The sequence below is a fragment of the Lithobates pipiens genome, unplaced genomic scaffold, assembly GCF_037356315.1.
Source record: "Lithobates pipiens isolate NorthernLeopardFrog02 unplaced genomic scaffold, aLitPip1_a1.2 Scaffold_28, whole genome shotgun sequence".
In the NCBI taxonomy this organism is placed as follows: Eukaryota; Metazoa; Chordata; class Amphibia; order Anura; family Ranidae; genus Lithobates; species Lithobates pipiens.
The window spans coordinates 179,497,806-179,520,451 of NW_027507789.1; the positions used below are offsets into that span (position 1 = coordinate 179,497,806).

The 22,646-nt window shown below is 43.4% G+C and overlaps 1 protein-coding gene across 8 annotated transcripts in view; it reads left to right on the forward strand.

Moving 5' to 3' along the window:
- KAT7 (lysine acetyltransferase 7) overlaps positions 1-22,646 on the forward strand; it is a 55,891-nt gene that overhangs the window by 24,275 nt on the left and 8,970 nt on the right. For 3 of the 8 annotated variants that reach the window (XM_077459995.1, XM_077459999.1, XM_077459997.1), the window contains 12 exons: positions 2,837-3,010; positions 3,205-3,444; positions 6,628-6,710; positions 6,845-6,952; positions 13,366-13,464; positions 13,710-13,820; positions 14,490-14,681; positions 17,006-17,095; positions 17,232-17,372; positions 19,291-19,384; positions 19,868-20,014; positions 21,821-21,927. In XM_077459995.1, coding sequence (XP_077316121.1) covers positions 2,837-3,010; positions 3,205-3,444; positions 6,628-6,710; positions 6,845-6,952; positions 13,366-13,464; positions 13,710-13,820; positions 14,490-14,681; positions 17,006-17,095; positions 17,232-17,372; positions 19,291-19,384; positions 19,868-20,014; positions 21,821-21,927 — 1,586 coding nt within the window. The remainder of the gene's footprint in view (positions 1-2,836; positions 3,011-3,204; positions 3,445-6,627; positions 6,711-6,844; positions 6,953-13,365; positions 13,465-13,709; positions 13,821-14,489; positions 14,682-17,005; positions 17,096-17,231; positions 17,373-19,290; positions 19,385-19,867; positions 20,015-21,820; positions 21,928-22,646) is intronic. The other 5 variants (XM_077459996.1, XM_077459998.1, XM_077460000.1 and 2 more) reach the window with 5 other exon arrangements.

Sequence of the window (22,646 nt, forward strand, 5' to 3'; positions counted from 1 at the left end):
AAAGCTTTCACACTGATTGGGTATTCTGTTTATTTTTTTAAATTATGGTTTAAAGTTTAGTTCTGTCTTGGTGCACTTGCCAGTGGTAAACGTACCAAGACACGCAGAACTAGAATACCCCTTAAAGCGGTGGGAAACCAATATTATTTAAAAAAAAATTATAATGTGCTAGTAATCATCGCATATTAACACATTATATGAAATCTGCCTTAAAACGAATCCCTCCGGTGGTGCACTGTCACTGCTGCCAGGGCTTCTATCTTCATCCAGTCTTCCTCATGGCTTGGTGGGCTCTGGTACTTTGGACAGGCCACCATGACTTCTTCCCCGCATGCGAGCGGGAGCCGCTGTTAATGGCTAAGGGCTCTGAAGGAAAAGCACAGAATGCCGTTCCTCCATAGCCGTTCCTGACATCACCGGGGGCTTCAAGTAAATATCTTCTAAACAATGCACGTTCAGGAGATATTTACTGTACCTATAGGTAAGCCTTATTATAGGCTTATTTATAGGTAAAAATCGTCCATGGGTGTTTACACCCACTGTAAAGGTAACCATTCCGGACCTTAATTAGGACCTGCAGTAACTGATGTGCTTCTAATAGTGCACACTCCAAGGGCTTGCTGTATTAAGTTACAGACCTGGACCAAAATGTGCACATGGTGTCCTAACTTTTTGTTGGCTGCATGCTTAAAGCGTTAACCCAAAAAAAAAAAAAAATCCTGTTCCCTTTACGCTTGTTGTTCAGCCCAGTGCTTGTGCTGTCACTTGGCCCCTTGTAATACCTGGCCGATCCTGCCAGTTTCTACCCTCGCCTCTCTGCGCTGACTCCGATCTCTTAGGGCTGCTTACTCTGATCTGTCAGCGTACGTGACTCCGTCGTCCACAGCCTGCTATCTGTCTCCTGTGTCCTCTTCCCCCCCCTCTCATCTCTGAGTGTCAGCTCCCCAATCCTACCCTCCCGCGCTAAAAAAAAAAAAGTTTATTTTCTATTCTATCTCTGATATACAACAGTAAGAAGCATCATTTCTTCAGTGCATGTCATTTATAAAAATATGCAGTATAATAGCTTACTTCAGAATGCCATTCAGCGCTCATGTGACTGCCCTCCAATCCTCTTCTCGGCTGACGTAGCTGTGTTTTCCTGGCAACCCCCCCTCGCAGATATCGCATCAGGAGAGGAGACTATCGGGCAGTCAACTGAGCGCCAAACGGCGCTCTGAAGTAAGCTATTATACCTCATGTATTTTATAAATGACATGCACTGAAGAGCTTACTGTTGTATATCAGAGGGAGCTATAGATTTTCTTTTTTCTTTTTTACCTTAATAAACCCTTTCAGCTGGCCATAGACAGTTCAAATCTAGGCTGTTTTATCAGGAACCAGGCGAGATTCAAACCATGTATATGGGCGGGCTGAATGTACCCACATTGATCAACTTTGGTACAAGCAGCCTATGCTAGCTGTTGCTAGCAATAGCTGTGTTGCGAAAACAATGGCTCTGCGGGAGGGATTCCCCCATCAACAACTTAGGCCCCATTCACACCTCAGCGTTTTGTAGCTTGAAGCCTAAAGCTACAAAACTGGAGGGGGGCGGAAAAATTTATTCTCTATGGAGATGGTTCACATCTCTGCTCCAAAACGCCTGAAGCTTAAAGTTCTGGAATTTTTATTTATTTTATTTTTTTTTGTAGGCAGATTACAGCCATTTTTCTGCTTTTTACATTGTTGACCCTTTTTTGACCTGTACAAAATCGCGTGACTTTCTGCCTGAAAAAATGCTACACGGGTGTGAACGGGACCTAACTGATGGGGAAATTGAGCGACTTTTTTTTATTTTTTTTTCTGCAACCCACGGTTGCAGGAAAGAGAATCGCTCTGTCTATGGTAAGCCTTACTCCAGGTCTCTTAAGTAATGAAGCCCTTATCTGCACAGCTCTTGGAAAAGTTCAGTGGTGGCAGATCTATGTTGACAGGCTAAAACCTTTGTTGCTGAAAGAAACCAATGCAAAGCTAATCTTTCTTCTCAGCATTTACAACATTTCAGCGCAGGAAACTATTGCAAGCTAATATACAAACCTGTTTCAGGTCTATCTGTGCCACCTATGCCAGTTTCTGTTTCACACTTTGCTTACCTTTTTGTTAGGAGCAGATACTACTCCATTTCCTCAGCTTAGAAGATTGGTGAAGGCATATAGACTGCACCACTCTTTAATTCCCCTCATTATGTTTACTAATTATAGGTCATCTTTCTAAGAAAGCTGTCAAGTGGAACATGGATTCTATTAGAGTTCAATCATGCCAACCCCCCTACTTCAGTAGGTGTCCCCAACCAAGAACAATTAAGCAGGTAAATAGTCCAGACTCATCTGATCTGCTCGCTTGTTCTAGGTTAGTGACTCAAAGTATTAAAAGTAAGTCAGCATGAGAGCCAGTAACTTTTTTTTAGAAGGCCTATAAATGTTTCTCATGGCAAGTTTACATTAAACATTCTAGGCGTCCTCAGTTGCTTTTGGGTGGAGTAATCCTTTCATGATCCAGAAAGTCTGTGTGTGGCAGTAGGAATTGACGAGCTCAGTTTTTTTTTTTTTTGGCGGTGTTTAGCCCAGGCATTGGCAACATTCCACCTGTAACTGTAATCTTTCAAGGGGTTCCATCTCCTCTAAACAGCTTGCCTGTCCCTGGGCTAAACCTGCTCTTCACTTGTTATATTAGCATGCTAGAATCAGAAGTTTCCCTTTGCAGCTAGTTATGGTCAGGAAGCAGCAGTGGATTACAGGGCAGGTCACAATAAGGTTGGCCGTGTTGGCAAGTGAAATTGTGGTTTGTATTAAACCAGATTCCAGTCCGGTTAGCAATCTGCAATCGTTTGGTGCAGAGGAGCCGGCCTACTCCACCCGGAGGGTGACCCGCAGCCAGCAGCAGCCCACCCCCATGACTCCGAAAAAATACCCACTCCGACAGACCCGCTCATCGGGATCGGAAACCGAGCAAGCGGACTTTTGTGACAGAGGTACGGGGGTGCAGCCGGGCCGAAAGCACTGCCGGAAGCGCTCTCTCTCGCTCTTGTCAAAGTAGATGCACGCTGGCTGTCTGTTTTTTTATTTTTTTTATTTTTATAGCTGTGGCCCAGTAGAGTAGCTTTCTTTGTGTGCTAATCCTTATGGTGTGAATCCTGACGAATGCTGACCATGTTCTCTGTCACAGATGCTAAAAACGCCGGGGATCATGACGAATCCCCACCTCGCACGCCTACTGGAAATGCACCATCATCGGAGTCTGATATAGACATTTCAAGCCCCAACGCTTCTCATGATGAGAGCATTGCCAAGGACTTGTCCATGAAGGACTCTGGGAGTGACCTGTCTCATAGACCCAAGAGGAGGCGATTTCACGAGAGCTACAACTTTAATATGAAGTGTCCCACCCCCGGCTGCAACTCTTTAGGTAATTACTTATAGTTGATACTATTCATAGATGCAATCTGTTTGACTTTTTGAACATTGGGCACGGTCATGGGATGATATACATCCATAGGCACTATGTGGGATTGTTTACAGCTGATAAATATTATTTTTGCATTTATTTATTATTGTATAATTTAAAAATTTGTCTCGCATTTGAAACTTTTAAGGCCCGGTTCATTCTAGTGCGATTTAAGATATCGCTTGAGTCACAAAGTATCGCATGACATAGGAAATCACATTTTCAGTGGTGTCTGTTGACATCAGTGCTACCCAGCATGGAGCAATTTTGGAAAAGTTTCCTGTACTACTTTGGTGCGATTTGGTCTCATACAACATAGACTTTCTTTAATCGTACATCACAGGACACAGGGCCATAGTAATTACTATATGGGTTACAGTCCACCTTCAGGTGATGGACACTGGTACACCCTAAACAGGAAGTATCCTCCCTATATAACCCCTCCTACTACTGAGGAGTATCTCAGTTTTTTCGCCAGTGTCTAAGTTGTTGGTCATGAGTAAAGATGTGCTGTGCTCCTCTGGAGCAATCCTTGCTGGGCCTATGCAGCCGCATCCATTCAAAGTGTCTTTTAGGCTGGATTGAATGGTACTCGGGCCTCGTATCTGAAGAAACAAGGTTTTGCCGGTAACGCTTGTCGTTTTTTTAGAGAGCTGTGATCCAGTATTTTTGGTATTGAGGCCAAAAAATGTTTTACTGGAGGAGTGCTTTTTAAGGGTCCAGGACTGGGTTCCCAGAGGGTCCCCGGTTCCTGAAGGTTTGTTAATGGAACCCACCGTGAAGGGTGAAGATTGGTTGGTTTTATCACAGAAAACCCTGCGGCGGGAAAGGTAAGTGGAGTTTTTATAAGGAATTTTTTAATTTTCTTATGAAATGTCTCCTTTGAAGTAAATGTTGTCATGCCTAAGAGTGTCACCACTGGGGGCTGTATGGAGCACGTACCTTCTCATGCTTTGCTCAGAGTCGAGCTGTGTCACAGAAGCAGCAGACTTTTTTCCTCTGGTTAGAAGGCAGACCTCCAGTAAGTTTGGGGGGTTTTGCTTCCTCCAGACACTCCCCACCTGAGCTGAACTCTTCCCCCTCTTCCAACTGGAGTATAAAGGAGAACTAAAAACGATCGGCAATGCCGTTTTTTTTTTTTTCCTTTCACCAACCCTACACGGTGCCGGCTTGGAGGTCTCCTTCAAGCCATCCCTCACTCAGCCGATCCCGTCGGCTTGGAGGCCTGTTCTTGCGTGGGAAAACTTTTTTTTTTTTTAAAGTAAGGAGGGGGCACAATGTGGGGCATGATGTGACTGTGGGGGCGGGGCTTGGCACAGCCCCTCAAACACAGGTGTGTGTTTAAAAAAAAAAAATTGTAAAAAATCCCATTTGTGCTGGCTGCAAAATTGTCAGAGACATAAGAGCAAAGAGCATGAAAGAGGTTTTGGTGATACAGGCATTTCCTATTTAACACGTTTACTATTTTCATCAGGCTGGGCTATTGCTCAAGCAGTGGATGCGATTTCTTCTGGTAGTACCTCTGCTTTGTGCATCGGGCTATATTCAGAAGGAGGGGTTGAAACACCCCCAAAAAAGAGCTAAAATGGTCTCCCTCAAGCTCTGGGAAGCCTACTCATCTCTACAAATGGCATCTTCCTCTGAGAGGAGGGGCTAGTCAGAGTGAGCATCAGGGCCATGAAGTGTCTGCAACTGTTTTTAACACTGCAGCCTCAGTTACTTTTTTTTTTAAATCAAAAAATAGCGACTTTAATCGCATCCCAGTCTGGGTCAAAATGCGACAGGTTTTCTTCCATTACCCAGTACCCTCAAACTGAGGAACTAGGGGCAGGAAAAGATTAATTCCCTCTGGGCCGTGGTGTGGCTGATGACCGACTCCTCTTCTGAGGTGTCAAATGCGGGAGAATCGGCTGTTTTAATCTTAAGATTGATGGTGCAATTTCTTGCTGAACGCTCCACATTTATGTACCCTTAACTGAGTGTTTGGGCTCACTAAAGCCTCCTCAAGCTGTGCATGTTTTTTCCTGTCCATTCATTGCTGGAAAAGCTTTTTTGTATCTGAGAGGATCACCCAGATAAGCATTTTTTTTTTCCCTCCTAAAAAGTTTTGAGACTTTATCCTATGGTGGAGGAAATTCACGAAGTAGGGTATACCAGCAATTACCGCTGCTATATCCTCTGACTTGTCCGGCTGACAATGCTCAAATGCTTAGGGATCCAATGGATAAAAAGGTGGAATTTCTAGTTAAAAAAAAAAAAAAAAAACATGCTGTCAGGCATGGACACTGGTCTAGTATTCCTGCTAATTGGGAACAAGGATCACTGTCTATGCAATCATTTTTGTCTTCAGACTTGCCAAAACCATGTAATGCAAGGCCTGCCTGATTGCATACAAATTTTAACGCTTAAGGTTTGACCATCTTATTGTATGGTTTTGGATTTGTATCTGATGATAAAAATCTGCAGAAAATCTAATAGTGTGTATGTGGTCTTAGAAAGAACAATTGGGAGATCCTCGGCCCCACCCACTGCAGCTGGCAGGCCAAGAGGGGAGAAACCTACCTCTAACCCCTGTTTTTTGCATATCTGAGTCTGTTATATGTCTCCTTGCTGGATCCAGCGCAGTAGTCGGTCTGCGCCAAGAGGTCCTGTTGTGTTGTCATCACGCCGCTGTAGTCCTGAAGCTTGTCAGGACACAGCTGCTGGGCAGCCAATGGGAAGGGTCTGTCACCCAGACAGCAAAATGGAAACCCATAAGGGATCTTGCCATTCGTTGTAGGAAGAGCGGAGGATCAAATCCCCAGCACCTCATGTGACTTTAGGTAGATATTGTAGCCTGTTGGTTAATTTTTTGTTACTAGATAAAAGTGCATAAAGGTGGTGATTGATGTGAGCTTAATTTAATAGCGGTCACTACATGGATCCAATAACCTTTTACTTTCTGACCAAAATAAACCGGCGGTAAATATGCACATTAGTTCTAAAAACCCTTTGCAGTCTGTTTCCATGAAAGAATGAAAAGAATTGTTTTTAGGAGTGGGCGGCAATGGTGGCTTTTGTGTTCTGTCATAACAGATTCCCTTTTAACCTCTATTTTATCCCAGAGTTCTTCTGCTTCTTCTTAATACTTTCCATTTTCCTTAGGGCACCTCACTGGGAAACACGAGAGGCATTTCTCTATCTCCGGCTGCCCGTTATACCACAACCTGTCTGCGGACGAATGCAAGGTAACGTGCTTGTCTTGTTCAGCACCCCATTAGTCACAGCACAGTGTGCGAGGTGAAGGGGTTCGTCTGCTTATACTTGTGCACGTTTCTCAAGAAGGCTGACCTGACCCTTCCGTGATTGCTTACATTTACAGAATTGTGATGAATTTCAGGTGAGAGCACAGAGTCGTGACAAACAGGTGGAAGAGCGGATGCTGTCCCACAGGCAGGATGACAATAACAGGCATGCCACACGCCACCAAGTGAGTGCAGTCCTAATTACATGTCAGAGGGCAGCTCTCGCAAATCTTTCAGGAATCGCTCGGCCATTAACGCTTAGTTGTGCTGTGTCTCTGACAAATCTTTAAGGCTTGTAAAGACTAGCTTGGCCCAAAATTTACTGTTTAATTCCTTTTAGCAGGTTTCAACACCTTCTGATTTATTGTGTTGCAGATGAGCATGTGCTACCTGAGTGATTACATCTCTGATACTGAGAGATATAACTGCTTGTTGGCAGTATCCTCATTTGCAACACGTTTAAAAGTCAGATCAAAGTGTAAAAAAAAAAAAAAAAAACTCTAGCACATTGTTGCAATACATGCACATTTTCCTGTGTATCCTTTTAAAAATACTGCAGTTGCAGAAAATACCAGTTGATATTGCAGAAGTCCAGTGTCCTAACTGTTTGACAACACAGTGCCTTTGTTGCACCGAAATCCAAGTCCTGAATTGCAAAACCGTGCCACTGGCTTGAATCACAATAGCCTGCCCACACTGTGTAGGGAAAAGGCTCTTGGGAAATGTAGTTCTGGGGTGTGTACCCCCTACGTCTAAGAGCGGAACTGTGGCCCCTGCAAGAATTTTTTACAAGCCTGGTGATGTTACAGTAAGTAAAAATGGTTTATTACTATAAGAACAAGGTGAAACCTAAAAAAAAAAAGCAATGCTGGGGCAGGATCTAGAGGGGAGAGGGAGGTTTGGATTTCACAAATCAATGTTCTGCTAATGTGATAATGACAATAATTAAATTGGTGTCAGACTTTTTCTCCTCCATTGAGGGACACAGGAATTCAGATACTGTGACAAACTGTCGCCTGCAGATGGATTTTATACTGGCAAACGAATTGTAGGCCAGCTTAGGATGACCCCCCCCCCCCCCCCCCCCCCCCTCCACTACGTTGCATGCCTCTGTGTTTTTATTTTTTTAACTGTGTTTTAGGAGGATGGACATCTTTGTCGGCTGCACTGGAAAAAGCTTATCCAGTTTTACTATTTTTATTTTTTTTTGTATTTTTTTATCTTTTTGGATTTCTTGCGTTGATTTAAGCAAAGATTCCTCACTACATCACTGCTTGAGCTGGTCTCCTATATGGCAACTATTTAGATTGACCTTTTTTAATGTTAACTTGGATGTGCTGTACCCAGATCTGACCAGACTGGAGCTAGCCTGGAAAGTGACAATCGGGCATGGGATTCTGCTTGTGGTGCATTTTCAGATCCAGAGCTGTGGCATTGCATTAGCGCTTGTGCTGTTTCTGAAGACTCACTGAGTAGGCCACTGAAGGTTCCAATCACTCGTAATTCAGCATGGGCCATCTGCTGCTTCGCAAAAGCTCCACATTGAACTCCATACTCTGGTCTGTTCCAACTTCCCTCTTACAATGACTCGGTCACATCCTACCCTCACCATCTGTCTTGTACCTTTTTAGGCCTTTCATCGCATTTTGGCCTAGTTGCGTCACCACCAAAAGGTGCAGAGTTTAGTTTGGACCACCTCTTGGCCTTAGAACAGGCTGCGTCTGTCACCCTGACCATCTGACTTAGTCTCACCAATCTACCTCTGAAGAGACTCTCGTTTTCCCTTTTATGCAGTGAACTGGAAGAACACTTGAAGGGTTCTGGGCCCCACCTGGTATTGTGACAGAACTCTTCTGATTTGAGAGGAATTTGCTACATGGTGGACCATACTAATCATTGGCACTCCCTTCAGCTATTTTAGTCTTCCTTGTGCTACTGCACAGACTAATGCACCTTCCCTGTTACCTTGGTTTTCTCACCCTAGGTTTGCTTGCTCTGCTCGGTGGGGTTGATTTTACTAAAGCTGGAGTGCAAAATCTGGTGCAGCTGTGCTTGGTAGCCAATCGGCTTCTAAATTCAGCTTGTTCAATTAAGCTTTGACAAAAAAACTGGAAGCTGATTGGTTTCAATGCAGATCTGCGCCAGAGTTTGTGCACTCCAGTTTTAGTAAATCAACCCCACAGTGTCCACTTGGCTTCTAGTGCCCTGCCCCATCTGGGCCACCATTCTTTCTCTTGACAGTACATCATACCCCTCGGTGTGGGACTCCTCCCTGTGTTGTGTGGTCCTTCTATTGGATGGTAATTTCAGTCGCAGCTATGCCTGCGCTGGTTCCCTTAAGGACAGTCACTTGGGATCCGATCCCTCTTAACTGGTGGCCTCTGGATGTGGAGGAGATTCATGTACCTATATGTGCCTCAGTTCCTGCTTTTGCAGGTGGAGGTCATCACTGGTGAGACCCATGCCTCCCTAAATTGTTGGCAAGCAGAACTCGCTAGTCTCCTACTGCATGTGCCATCTGTCAGAAGCAGGGAGTGACTTTGTGTTGGTCTGCTCATCTGGGGTTAAATCCGATTTCTTTTGACTCTTTGCATCTTCTGAGCCTTTTTATTTCTATGGCAGACTTGGGAGCCACTTCATACTCCTTATAGGCTGGTTGTGTTTTAACTGAATTTTAGTTTTTTCCTGGTTAGTGTTGCTTGGCAAGATTAGTTGTCTGGCCATACAATCTCTTTAGACACTTTTGCCCCTTAATCCTGGCGGTCCGGGTTCTATGGTCTAGGGCCTTCACCTTTTAAACCAGCTAGACTTTCTCACAAGTTTCATTCAAGGGACCTGTTTGTTCTAGTAAATAGACACCATTTCTTGTTGACCACACTAGGCTGTAGGTCTTTCCTTCACTAAACAGAAAATTTGTTATGGTTTCAGCAGACTTTTGGTGGGTTTGAATTGCCCACCTTTCTCTGCATTTTGTTTGGTGCTCCTTTCTGTGTGATGGCCTTTCTGTCTAGGTCTCGAGCATTGCATTGATTCTCTTCTCAGTTGCCAGTCTTGTTGGCAGGTTCCCATGGGTCTCGGCTTCATCAAGTTTCAGATTCAGGTGTTGGTCCTTCAGGTGGCTCTTGGGCTGCAGGCAGGCCCCAATTATCTTGGATAGTATTTTTAGTGGTTGTTGTCCACCCCTCCATTTTACTGCTTTGGAATGGACTTCCTACACATTGCTGTAAATGCGATCAGCAGCTCTTCTATACCACATTGTTTGTTTTCTTGTGGCATTTACAACAAACTTCTATTTTGACCTAAAGTGTTACTAAACCCACAACAGTACAATCAGTCGGTATATGCAGTAAAGCATGTTTGTTATACTCACAATAGAACTTAAGGGTTTAATCCTGCACTTTGTGTAAAAAGGCTGTTTGATCCTATCCTATTTTCTCTGATCCTCCCTTCTATTACTGTCCCCAATCCATCTGGTGACAGTACAGAGCCTTGGGGGCACGCTGCACATGCTCAGTTTGCTGTGTATTGCAAGAGGGTGTTTTATTTTTATTTTTTTATTTATTTTTTCTTGGGAGGGTGCATGTGCTCAGCACAGGGTCAATCAGCACTGTCCAGACAGAAGAATGAAAATTCCTCCAAGCTTTAACCAGACACTGATAAGTAATAAGACTGTTATAAACTGCTAAATACCGTGTTTTTTTTTTTTTTGTTTTTTTTCTCAGCAGCAGTATATTTTTACTAAAATAATTTCATTTACATGTTGTGTACTGTGGGAGACCAATATAGGGAATGTAGGCTCCTGGGTTTAGTAACACTTTAACAATTGCCACGATTACTAATTTCAACAAAGGTGTTCCATTTACCAGATGCATTCACCCTACATGGGGGGGGGGGGGACCATTTGAAATCTGTGAGGGACACCATTACAGGAAGGAGAAATTCTACAGTTGGGGAAGTCTGCTCATTGGAGTATGGCTAGGGCTACACTGGCAATAACTTAGAGATTTTTTTTGTATGCACTGTAAAATCCTTTGTGGAGTCCATTGAGGGACACAAATTAAGATACTATTGGGTAATGCTACCTTCAGGAGGATTGGACACTGGCAAACAAAAAAATACTCTAGGCCAGGTCAGGATAAGCAGTACTGAGGGCAGGATCATTAAGAGGGTTCAGACTGGTGTCCCTCAATGAACTTCAAGTAAAGGGTTTTACAGGAAATGCAGAAATCCTATTTTCTTTCTTGTCCATTTAAAGATACAGGTGTTCTTCAAACCTTTGTGACATCCAAAAACAAGTCAAAATGAGAGGTGGGCAACACTGCAAACACAGGCTTATGGGCCCAAGAAATAATAGGGACCTGGAAACTGCCTGCAGCTCAGAGAGCTGTCTGAAATGCATTGCGCTTGTAGCTGGCGCCAAATGAGGTCAAAACATCCATCAGGTAGAACTCCGATCCAGAGTTTTCCTCAACGGGAAAGGTTGGAACCATTCTTGAGATGAGCTTGAATAATGGTCTGCATTAACCTACTGGAGATGGTGGAACGAGAAGTCGGTGCACCCTTAGAGTCTTAACATAAAGGGAATTGGTTATCTTTAAAAAAGCGGTGGTTGAGAGGGACTCCCACAGCATGAGCCACACCCAGACAACAGAGTGACATTTTTATTCTTTAGTTAAGCTCCAGTTCACCAACGTGTTCGTTAAAGGGGTTGTAAACCCTCGTGTTTTTTCACCTTAATGCATCCTGTGCATTAAGGTGAAAAAACTTCTGACACTGCCCCCCCATTTTACTCACCTGAACATGTTCGTTCCCTCAGCAGAGACGTGCTCTACCTCTGCCTGGGGTTCTCAGCTCTTGATTGGACAGATTGATAGTAGTGCAGCCATTGGCTCCTGCTGCTGTCAATCAAATCCAATGATGTGGGGGTCGGAGCCGAGCCCATCATTCTGTGTTTATGCATGCAAATTCTGGACTCGGGAGCCTGCCCACACCGCAAGGTAACCCCCAGGGAGAGCGCTTCTCCCAGGGGCTTTACCGATGCGAGGAGGCACCGTGAGCGTGGCCAGGGGACCCCAGAAAATGAGGTTTGGGGGCAACACTGCAAAACGTACTGCACAGTGGAAGCAAGTATGATATGTTTTTAAAAAAAAAAACAAGGCTCAACCTCTTTTTAAAGTTAAAGGAAGAAACTACCTTAGGAAAAATGTTCTGATCCTGCAACCTCGCCTTGGCTCTCTTAAAAACGTAAAAAGGGTTCCTTGCAGGGGAAGCTGAGCTCCATCCACAATAGGAGGCTCTGCTTGTTCCACTGCCACATTTGGCACTTTTTGGGTACCTGGCCATGACAGGTGTCTGCTCAGATCGTCACAGCAAACTTAAGTTGATTCTTGGATCGGCTTGTGTGAGGACATCCCTGGGCAGGTAAGTGTCCTTATAACAAAGGTCAGCAGCTACAGTATTTGTAGCTGCTGACTTTTTCAAAAAAAAATTTGGGGGAAGCCTGGAGATCCACATTAAGAAGAAACTTGCCTCGTATAGGTGATGACTAGAAGGAAAACTACTTTGTGGGTGAGAGTAAAGAAAGGAATGTCTAGAATGGTGCCACAGGTCCTTTAAGACTGTCCCTCCACCGTCCATTGGGGTGGAGATGCGGTACTCCAAAAGCAAGGTTGAGCATGACCGCACTGGAAAGCTGCAGTTGAAGAGATGAGCTTCAGCAGAGATGGTCTTGATTTGAAAAAATTAATTGGAGAGGTGCTAGGAAAAAAAAAACGAAGTTAGACTTAAGCATAGCAGAGCTGCAATAAATGTCAATCCTCCTTGGACACCAGAAAAACCTGTAGCATGGTGATGGTGGAACAGGTTATCCTGGGCTGGCCTACAGTGTCTTTTTTGCCAGCCTTCAGTACTCCTGTAGGTGGCAGTATAACCTGAAGTTTTAAAACTTGTGTCCCTCAAGAGGCTAGAGAGAAAAATAATTTTTTAACTTCTGAAATCATTTAGGCTGATTTGAATGCAAGGTATCCAGGTTTACACTATTGGTCATAAAAGCATGGCCGTGTGTTTAAAGTGATACTAAAGTCTCATTTTTTTCTTTTAATTTAAAAAGAACAAACATGTTATACTTGCCTGCTCTGTGCAGAGGTTTTGCACCGAGCGGTCCAGATCCTCCCCTCAGGTCCCCCGCCAGCACTTCTGGCCCCTTTCTCCTGCTGAGTGCCCCCACAGAAAGCAGCTTTTAAACGGGGCACCCGGGCTGCTGCGCTGTGTCCATTCAGACATGGAGCCATTGGCTCACTGACTGACAGCAGCCAATGGCACCACAATGCTGTTTTTAGCCAATAAGGAGAGAGAGTCCTGGGCAGCCAAGACTATCCTGCAACATTGCTGGATCGAGATGGTGTTCAAGTAAGTATGTGGGGGGAGGGGAGGCTGCTGCTGCACACAGGATTTTTTTTATCTTCATGCATAGTATGCATGACCATAAAAAAAACCTTCAGACTTTAGCACCACTTTAAATGTGCCAAGCCCCAGTGTTTTTCTGGGTGACTGAAGAAACCAGGGTGACAGAAGTGACGCTAATACTTGTCATTTTAAGGCTCCCACGGAACGTCAACTTCGGTACAAAGAGAAAGTCACAGAATTGAGAAAGAAGAGGAACTCAGGCCTAACCAAAGAACAGAAAGAGAAGTATATGGTAGGATTACAGATGCTGAATTCTGAAAACTGTTTTGCTTACGCTACATAAACAATGTTGCTTGTGCTCTATATTTACATTGCTGAGCCTCTGCAATAGTGGCTTGGACTGTATTTTTACCTTTTAACAGTGTGATCTATTGTGACCTACATTGAGGTTGGGAAGATGCAATTCACTTCAAATGTGAACAAGATTTGGCTTCAGGCCATATCCATCTGTTATCAATATGGCTTCTCTGTTGACAGGAGCATAGACAGAACTATGGTAATACAAGAGAGCCACTCTTGGAAAACCTGACCAGTGAGTACGATCTGGAACTTTTCCGAAGGGCCCAGGCAAGAGCCTCGGAAGACTTGGTAAGCAGTCCACAACCACTTTCCTGTTGTAATGAATGTATGTTTGCCAGGAGTAGTGGGACTTGCTTGATAACTGTATTAAAATCCTGAAACACACCTACCTACCAGGTGAAAAATAAGAAGCTCAATTGGTTTTTAAAATTATTGGAACCATCGACTGTATAAAATGATCTATTCTGCATTGAAATATTGCAGTTGTTGCTGCAATACTCATGTCTTTAGTGCTGTTCCTGGTGACTTTTTGCTATGCGATCCACTGCTACTCCTCTTAAGCCCAGCTACATCAAACCTGTGTTTTAGCCCCTGGCTTTAAGAACATGCTCTCTGGCGGTCCTCTTCAAGTAGCTTTGGAGAATGCTGCAGAAAACGTCACTAACTGCACTATACGGGCATGTTCTCTGCAGTATTCAGAACCCACCCAGCACCAGAAGTGAAAAAGACATGTCCCATGACTTTACCATAGGGTTATGGTAAAAAGGTATGTATAAAGGTTGTAGAGGAAGGGTGGTCAAGTAAGCAAAAAGTTGCCATTTCCTTAACAGTAAGCTTTTAAAGTGTGGGTGAGTCCCACAAACCTTAAAACCCAGTGCTGCAAGACCAGTTGTCCACTTGATTGACATACCTCCCTTTAGAACACTCTCTGGTAAGTACCCTACATTGTCTTTTCAGGAGAAGCTGCGCTTGCAAGGCCAGATCACTGAAGGAAGCAACATGATTAAGACTATAATCTTTGGTCGTTATGAGCTTGACACCTGGTACCACTCTCCGTATCCAGAGGAGTATGCACGCCTGGGCCGGCTCTACATGTGTGAATTCTGTCTAAAATACATGAAGAGTCAGACTATCCTCCGAAGACACATGGTGAGCCATTATCCTTTGTATGCCTTTGCTACTCAGGGTTTCAGTGAGCTGGAAGGTAGTTTATGATTGCGCCATCTTCTAATTCTCAATTCTCTTCCCTGCAATCTGCTGGTATTTGCTTGCGTGTGCATTTTCTGTAATAAACATTGCTGTGTACAGGCGTGAATGGAAAATGCAGGGTCAATATAGAGTAGCTTAAAACAACCTTTACTTTTATTTTTTTAATAAGACTTTAATTGCATGACATCGGCACGGGAGTGCACCTGAAGTTGCCCTCCATCTGTTTCTCTACATTGCAGCTTCACTGCAGTGCATATAAATGTGAATAAAATGGGTTTTAGCGTGTGGGCGAGTGTGGTTGATTACATTTTTCCATCTGGATCCAACACATTTGTCGGGCGTTCTTTTCTAACTTTTTCCAGTTTTAGGAGTTTCTGTGATTGAGACAAAGTAATGGTGTCGGTCTTTGAATCACCATCTGGGGGCCTTTAGGACTGGAGTTGTATAATTCTGGTTAGAGCTGCACAATTCTGGCCAAAATGAGAATCGCAATTTTTTTTATTTTTGCTTAGAATAAAAAGATCACGATTCTCACAAATTAATCTTTCACAGTATCCAAAAAAAATTGGTTAACTTTACTGGTTATTTTTTTTTATTTTCTTGTCACACAATCTTTCCTCACACACAGTCTATTCTATTGACAAATTGTTAGTGTTTAGACTTAGTTCAACTGATAAAGAATGTTCTGATTCTTGGCAGGCTGCTTGTTTTTTTCCTTCCTTTCTTTTGATGGCTGTGGCTTCAGAAGAGCAGAGAGAATTCTTTGCATAGCAAGAATGTGAAACACTTTAGTTAAGATTACAAAGGGGGGAAAAAAATTGCAATAACGGTTCTTGATTAATCATGCAGCTCTAATTCTGGTCTAATGCATCAGGAGTTTCAGGCTGGTAGATTACTTGGTGGAATGCGATGGTTTCCACCCTCACCTGTGTTTTGTGTGCCCTCTTACCTGTAGTGCTGCATTCCCACATACTTGCCTGCACAGCCAATCCTGCCTTGTCCTGCTGCGATTTGCTGCTTAGATGCCATACACAAGGTTCCACACCACCATTTTGGTTTTCTGGATGCAGACCGCCAGCTCCAATTATGTACCTGTGTCTAGCCTTGATATATTCTGAGGGACAGATCTAAAAGAATCACGCATCTAATGACATCAGAGAAAAGACAGTTGGAGACCCTGTCACCACTAAAGATGAGCTTGGGTTTGGACCAAACCCGGTAGGAAAGCAGTCACTCCAGCCCACTGCTATCCAGTAAACTGGCCAGGGCATTCCGCACTCCAGTTACATGTATTGGCTAGGTATGTCATGTGTATCCCCACTGCTTTGTGTAGATGTGGGGAGGAAAACGCCCTGGCCGCAGTGTGGTTGGAAGTAGGGATGAGCTCCACCATGTTCGCACACCCCACGTGCAGAGCCCGCCAGGAAGTCGCCACTGCGCTCTTCCTTGGGGGTGATGGCTTCCTTCAGGGTTGGTTCATAATAAAATTTGGACCAAACCCTGAGCTCATCCTTTGTCACCACCCCTGCCTAACCATATAAAAGTATTAAGGCTGATTCGGTATTTATCAGTGTAACTCCTAGCTGTGCTGGATGTAGCCCTTTTGTCTGACACCTCAAAACGTTTTGGAGACGCTGCACTCCAGAGACTCTCCTGCACCCCCATCCTGGTTCTGATGTCAGCCAAGGTCCTGGCAGCGGCCAGGGAAGCCTTGCATGATCTGCAAAGATTGTCCATGAATTGCCATTCTGGCTTTATTTTTCAGTTTGGCTCCCCACATTGCTGAAAATGGACTTTAAGTTTTTAATCATCTAGGAGGAGCAAAATTGAAAAATGAAGCAAGCCTGACTTATGGGTATGTAAATAACTTTTTTTAGTATGTTTTATCTGGTTATTTGATTAGGCTGGTGACAGGGTCTCTTTACATACTGACAGCATACATCATTTTTCAGTACAGGTTTTCTTTAACACCGGCGACTATGAAGAACAATGTTAAGCAATCTTAGTACTTATTTTTTTTTTTTTTTTAGACTATTGTGAAAGGTCAGCTTATTTGACTTTCCTTTGGGGTGGAAGAATCTGCTTAAGTGTTGTGGGTGTTCTTTGTACATGGATGGCAGATTATGTATATTTTCCTCTTTGTCACATCCGGGTTTATTGTTCTGTATAGTGTCTTAATCCCCCAATGTCGCTAGTTGGAGCTGAAACCTGCTGGTCTTCTGTCAGATAAAAGCTAATTTCTAATGCTTGCTTTTTCTCCTCAGGCGAAATGTGTGTGGAAACACCCTCCTGGGGACGAGATCTATCGGAAGGGATCCATCTCTGTTTTTGAAGTAGATGGAAAGAAGAACAAGGTTAGCATTACAGCTGATAGGCTTTCTGTTTTGTAGAACTCCCACTAAGCATTCCCTGTCATTAACAAAGTGTTGTACAGAAAAGCTCATTAGCGCTGAATGATTAAATGCATTGCTGTGACATTTCTGCTTTCAGATTTATTGCCAAAACCTGTGCCTTCTTGCAAAGCTTTTCCTGGACCACAAAACACTGTACTACGATGTGGAACCATTCCTTTTCTATGTCATGACTGAAGCAGACAATACCGGCTGCCATCTTATAGGCTACTTCTCAAAGGTATGATCATCTTTCCATCATATGTAGATGAATTGCTCAGTGTTGTAGCAAACTACTGGTGGGTTAATTGTGAAAACCAGTCAGAGCGCAAAAGACTCTGCCCATATGTGACAGTGCTGATTGAGCAAACAGTTGATAAGCACCAGTGCAGTCATGTTGGAAGTAGGGGAGCCAGTGAAAAATGTATTTTAATTGGGTTGTGCTGCAACACCTACAATAGGCACTAGAGCAGGGATCCTCAAACTACGGCCCTCCAGCTGTTGTGAAACTAAACATCCCATGATGCATTGTAAAACTCTGACATTCACAGACATGACTAGGCATGATGGGAATTGTAGTTCGTGAACAACTGGAGGGCCATAGTTTGAAGACCCATGCACTAGAGAATAGAGGAGCTAGCACTCATGATCCTTTTTCAGCATGTATAGTGTTCCTGGGCTACGGAGGATCTCCTATCAGATTGCAAATCGTTTCACTTATCACACCAACAGTAGTTTGGCTGTCCCAATTTTTTCTTCTTGGGCAGCGCAGCAGATCACTGGTTGCCTTGAGCCTAGGAAGATGGGCAGTAAGCACAAAGATATTCTTTGTACCATTGATTATACCCTCTCCCTTCTTTGCTAAGGAAATGAGCATTCACTTTTAGCTGATTCAAACTCTGACTATAATGGCACTGGTCTACTCGTGATTTTAGTTTTCGTTTTTTATCCACATGCATTTAACTGTCAAAAATACACAAATTTGATAGGGGCCTGCTAGTCCAGAACCTTAAAGTGGTTCAAAAGGCTGAAGTTTTCTTTACATACTTTGCTTTCTTTGCATGAAGGTAAAAATACCTGTGTGCAGCAGCCCTCTCAATCTTTACCTGAGCTTCCTCTGATCCAGCAATGTTCAAAATAGCCTAAGCTCTTCTGGGCCATTGGCTCCCACTGCTGTCAGTCACAGCCAGTGAGCCAATCAGGAGGAGGCTGGGCCAAGGGTCCGGCTCAATGTGTCTTATAACAGCGGCTCTTTTTTTTTTAAGGGTGGAACATGTAACATGTTCCCACTTCAGCAGCTTTCTGATCCTCGTCTCTCCCTATGACAGCACTAAGGCGAGGAGTTCCCCATACTAGTGGTCACTTTGTTTGAATGGAGCTGGGCTCTGCCTACACAGCCATGTCATTCATTCTGAGTTCTGTGAATGGGAACACTACAAGTCCTGACGTACTTTGTGGCTGTCTGCTTATAGTTCTCAATGAGTTACCACGGCGCTGTTGAGTTCTCTGATAGTCCATTAATTCTTTCTGTCCTGTCAGTGGAAAACTGCTTGGCCTTATGTATGGTTACCAACCTGCATGCCACCAGCGATATCTGCTGATCACTGGTGCAATGCTTTTCAGGCTCCTTAAAAAAAAAAATACACCCTTTTACCTGAAAAAAGTGTGTGGGGGTTTTTTTTTGTTTTTCCTTTTTTCTTTTTTATCCTTCAACTTCCTAAAGCTCCCATGGCAGCGTGTACCTAATATTTGCTGAAGTCTTAGATGGAAGGAATTGCTAACCTTCTAAGAATCCAGGAAACAAATTCAAGCGGCATGGATGTAAGACATCGTGTCTGGTTTACTTCTGAAACGGTCTTGCTAAAAAGCAACAGTCATCAGTCTGCAATGAAATGGTTTTGGTTGCAGATTGATGGCTAGGCATGCTCTACACTCCTCCAGGTTCTAAAATAAACAGTGCATATCCTTTTATGGTTTGCCACAAAACTCCAGTGAATTTGGGGTTGACTGACAGTCCAGTATTTGTTAAATGAGCTACAGTGATGTGCAGTGCATACCTTTTTGCATTCTTTCTCTTCTGATGATTACAATCCTTGTTTTACTTGGCAGTAGAATGAAATGTGACCAGATGTTTTTTTTTTTTTTTTTTTTGCTTACAGGAAAAAAACTCCTTTCTGAATTACAATGTGTCCTGTATCCTGACAATGCCACAGTACATGAGACAGGGTTATGGGAAGATGCTAATAGATTTCAGTAAGTCTTTTTGCTACCGTTTGCAGGCACCAACACAAGCATTGGTAGCGGTGAGCTTCATATTATTTGCATCCATACTGCAAAGTAGGTGGTGCAATTATTTCATCAACTCAACATTCATTTGAATTGAAGCTTTTTTATTTTTCTTTTTTCATTTATTTTTTTAATTGGTTATTGAAAGTGCCCTAAAATCTAAACCAAAACATTGCAAGGAATTTAGAGCTTTATTCTCTCATAGGCTACAGTATGCCTTAAGGTCATACTGTATATAGTACAGGATGTATTTTTGTATTCCATTATGTAATTTGATAACTATAGAAAATGTCATACTGTATATAGGTTTGGCTGCTTGAAGGGGTGGAGGAATTTGCTCCTTTGATAATCTGCCATAAGCACGTTAATTGCCTTTTATGCACAAATATATCTGCTGCTTGCTCTTTTAATCAGAGCTACAACACCTCCTTTTTGTTTGGATCTCCTCAGGTTATCTTCTTTCGAAGGTGGAGGAGAAGGTGGGCTCCCCTGAGCGTCCCCTCTCTGACCTGGGCCTTATAAGCTACCGCAGTTATTGGAAGGAGGTTCTGCTACGCTATCTGCACACCTTCCAGGGCAAAGAAATTTCCATTAAAGGTAACTATTGCTTGCACTGCCTGACGTGGACTGTTACTATTATTATTATTATTATTATTATTATTCACAATTTATATAGCGCCAACAGCTTACGCAGCGCTTTACAATGTATAGGGGGGACAACACAATTACAGTACAATACAAAAGGTACAGGAGGGCCCTGCACATAGAGCTTACATTCTAAAGGGAGGGGGTGGTGGTACAAAAGGTAATAGCTGCATAAAATGATTTGATGGGGGTGGGGGTACTATTAAAGTTATATTTATTTTCTTCTGTTTTAATGATTGAACCTTGAAGAGGTTATACTGGGATCATTCTGGTATCTTTTCAGCCGATTATTCCTTCTCGTGCAAAAGCCATCCTAGTGATTAACTGCTGGATTGCTTTTACAGGCAGTGGGAGGGGACGTCCCACCAGCGCCTCTCTGGGCTGTCCCCAGTGATTGGAGAGACCAGGATCTGATCCAGCAGTGGTGTTCAAAATTTTTTGGGGGGTGGGGTTGAGTGCAAACAAACTGAACAAAAAAATTGATTGCAGCCTTACTGTGCCCATCAATTGCAGCCACTGTGCAGATGCAGCAAAGGATGAAAAAGGTCAAAGCAAGCATTTTATTTAAAAAAAAAAAAAAAATTTTTTTTTTTTTTTTTAAACGGGGTTTTGGGAAGTTAAAGTGCTTGGAGAGGTAGTTTTTTTTTTTTTTAATTTTTTTTTTTACCTTAATGCATCCTATGCATTAAGATGAATAACGTGTGCAGCAGCAGCCCCCCTAATACTTATAAGAGCCCATCTCTATCCATCGATGTTGCAGGAGACTCCCCCTCCTTAATGGCTGAGACAGCAGGGCGGCACAATTGGCTCCCGCTGCTGTTAAAGTGAGCCGATGCGGAGAGAGGTGGGGCCCAGCAGCAGCTCCATGTCTGAATGCACGCTCAGCTTGGGTGCTCCCATAGCAAGCTGCTTGCTGTGGGTGCACTCAGCAGGAGGGAGGGGCCAGGAGCCCCAAAAAGGGACCCGAGAGAAGGATCTGGGCTGTCTGCTTTAAAGTGCTTCTCCTCCAGCTGAATGTATCTGTTACAGGGGTGAGACCAACCATTTCACTGAGACAGGTTCTTGCAATGATCAGCTTTTATTTTCACAAAACCTGTTTCCCAAAAGGAAAAAAAATAATTTGCTGTAACTGCTTATAAAGTATTAGCTGGAGTGCGGCTTTAATTTGTTAGTGTATTTAAATATGCTTATACATTTGACACTGCTGTCCAAAGGTGGCCCCTGTGCTCGTTCACCCAGAGTGGGGCCATACTACAGGAGAATACAGGAGTTGTCAATTGACAGATGCCAGGTGAAAACAGAGAAAAAAATTATTGCAGCCACCACCTCTAATCATTTATATTACATTTTTGGGTTTGGCAAAAATTTAGATGGCAAAGGAAATTCTTCAGTACTAGGAAATCAACTCTAATTCGTTCAGCAGATTGCAATCACTGAGTAATTGCTAAAGTCCTGATTGGTGAGGCTGCCAATATAATTTCTGTACTACTGTTTGCGATTTCCATTGACATCTGTGCAAAAACCTGCATAGATGTCTGTGAAATCGGGACTGACATTCGGGAGTGAAATCGTGCAAGTTCAGCTGAACTTGGACGGCTTCATTCCCACAGCTTAGTGTGAACCTGGCCTTTAATGTGTTAGAAAATTTGCTCTTTGTCTTGGTTATCCTTATGTTTTACATAAGTTGTATCCAGTTTGTGGTGTAATTTCATCTTGGAATAAAACAAATGATGCTAAAATCCCCATTGTATGTTGCAGAAATTAGCCAGGAAACAGCAGTGAATCCTGTGGACATTGTAAGCACTTTGCAGGCCTTACAGATGCTCAAATATTGGAAGGGAAAACACCTTGTACTAAAGAGGCAGGTGAGTACTATGTGCAGATGTTCAATCTTCACCTTCCTTCTAGCACAGCCTTACTCAACCCTTTATGCTGGAGGGGACCCTTTAAGTAATTTTCAGATCTCAAGGAACTCAGTGGCATACTTTGCTTGTTTGTAACCCCTTGCAGATCCTTTTCAACAACCTAGCTTATTTAATACCCAGTGCAGATCATTTTTTAGCACCCCTCTCTGTGGCACAATTATTGCCAGTAATGCACATGAAATTAAACAATTAGTAGTGGCTAGAAAAAGGAATACCTGAAAACTGTAAGAACTGTCGGGGCACTTACTCGAATTTAGAACTGGCAGGAGAGAGAGGGCACCCACTCTGATTTTCGACAGACGCTGATCTGAACTATGCAGAAACCATATGGTGGGACATCATACCACCCAAATAGATCTCACACTAAACCCCTATGGAACCCCAAATGGCACCCGAATTTCTGTGTAGCTTTGCATTCAACCACTTCCTGCCATAGGTGTCGTGACCTTGGAAGAGGTTATATCGGGATCATCTCGATATCTATCTTTTCAGCTGATGATTCCCTCTCATGTAAATGCCATCCTAGCAGCTGATTAGCCGCTGTATGGCTTTTACAGGCAGCGAGAGGGGATGTCCCCCCACCCGCTGGGCACTTCCGTGTGATTAAGAGAGACCAGGATCTGATCCAGTGGTGGCAGGTTACCACAGAGCTAGCTGTG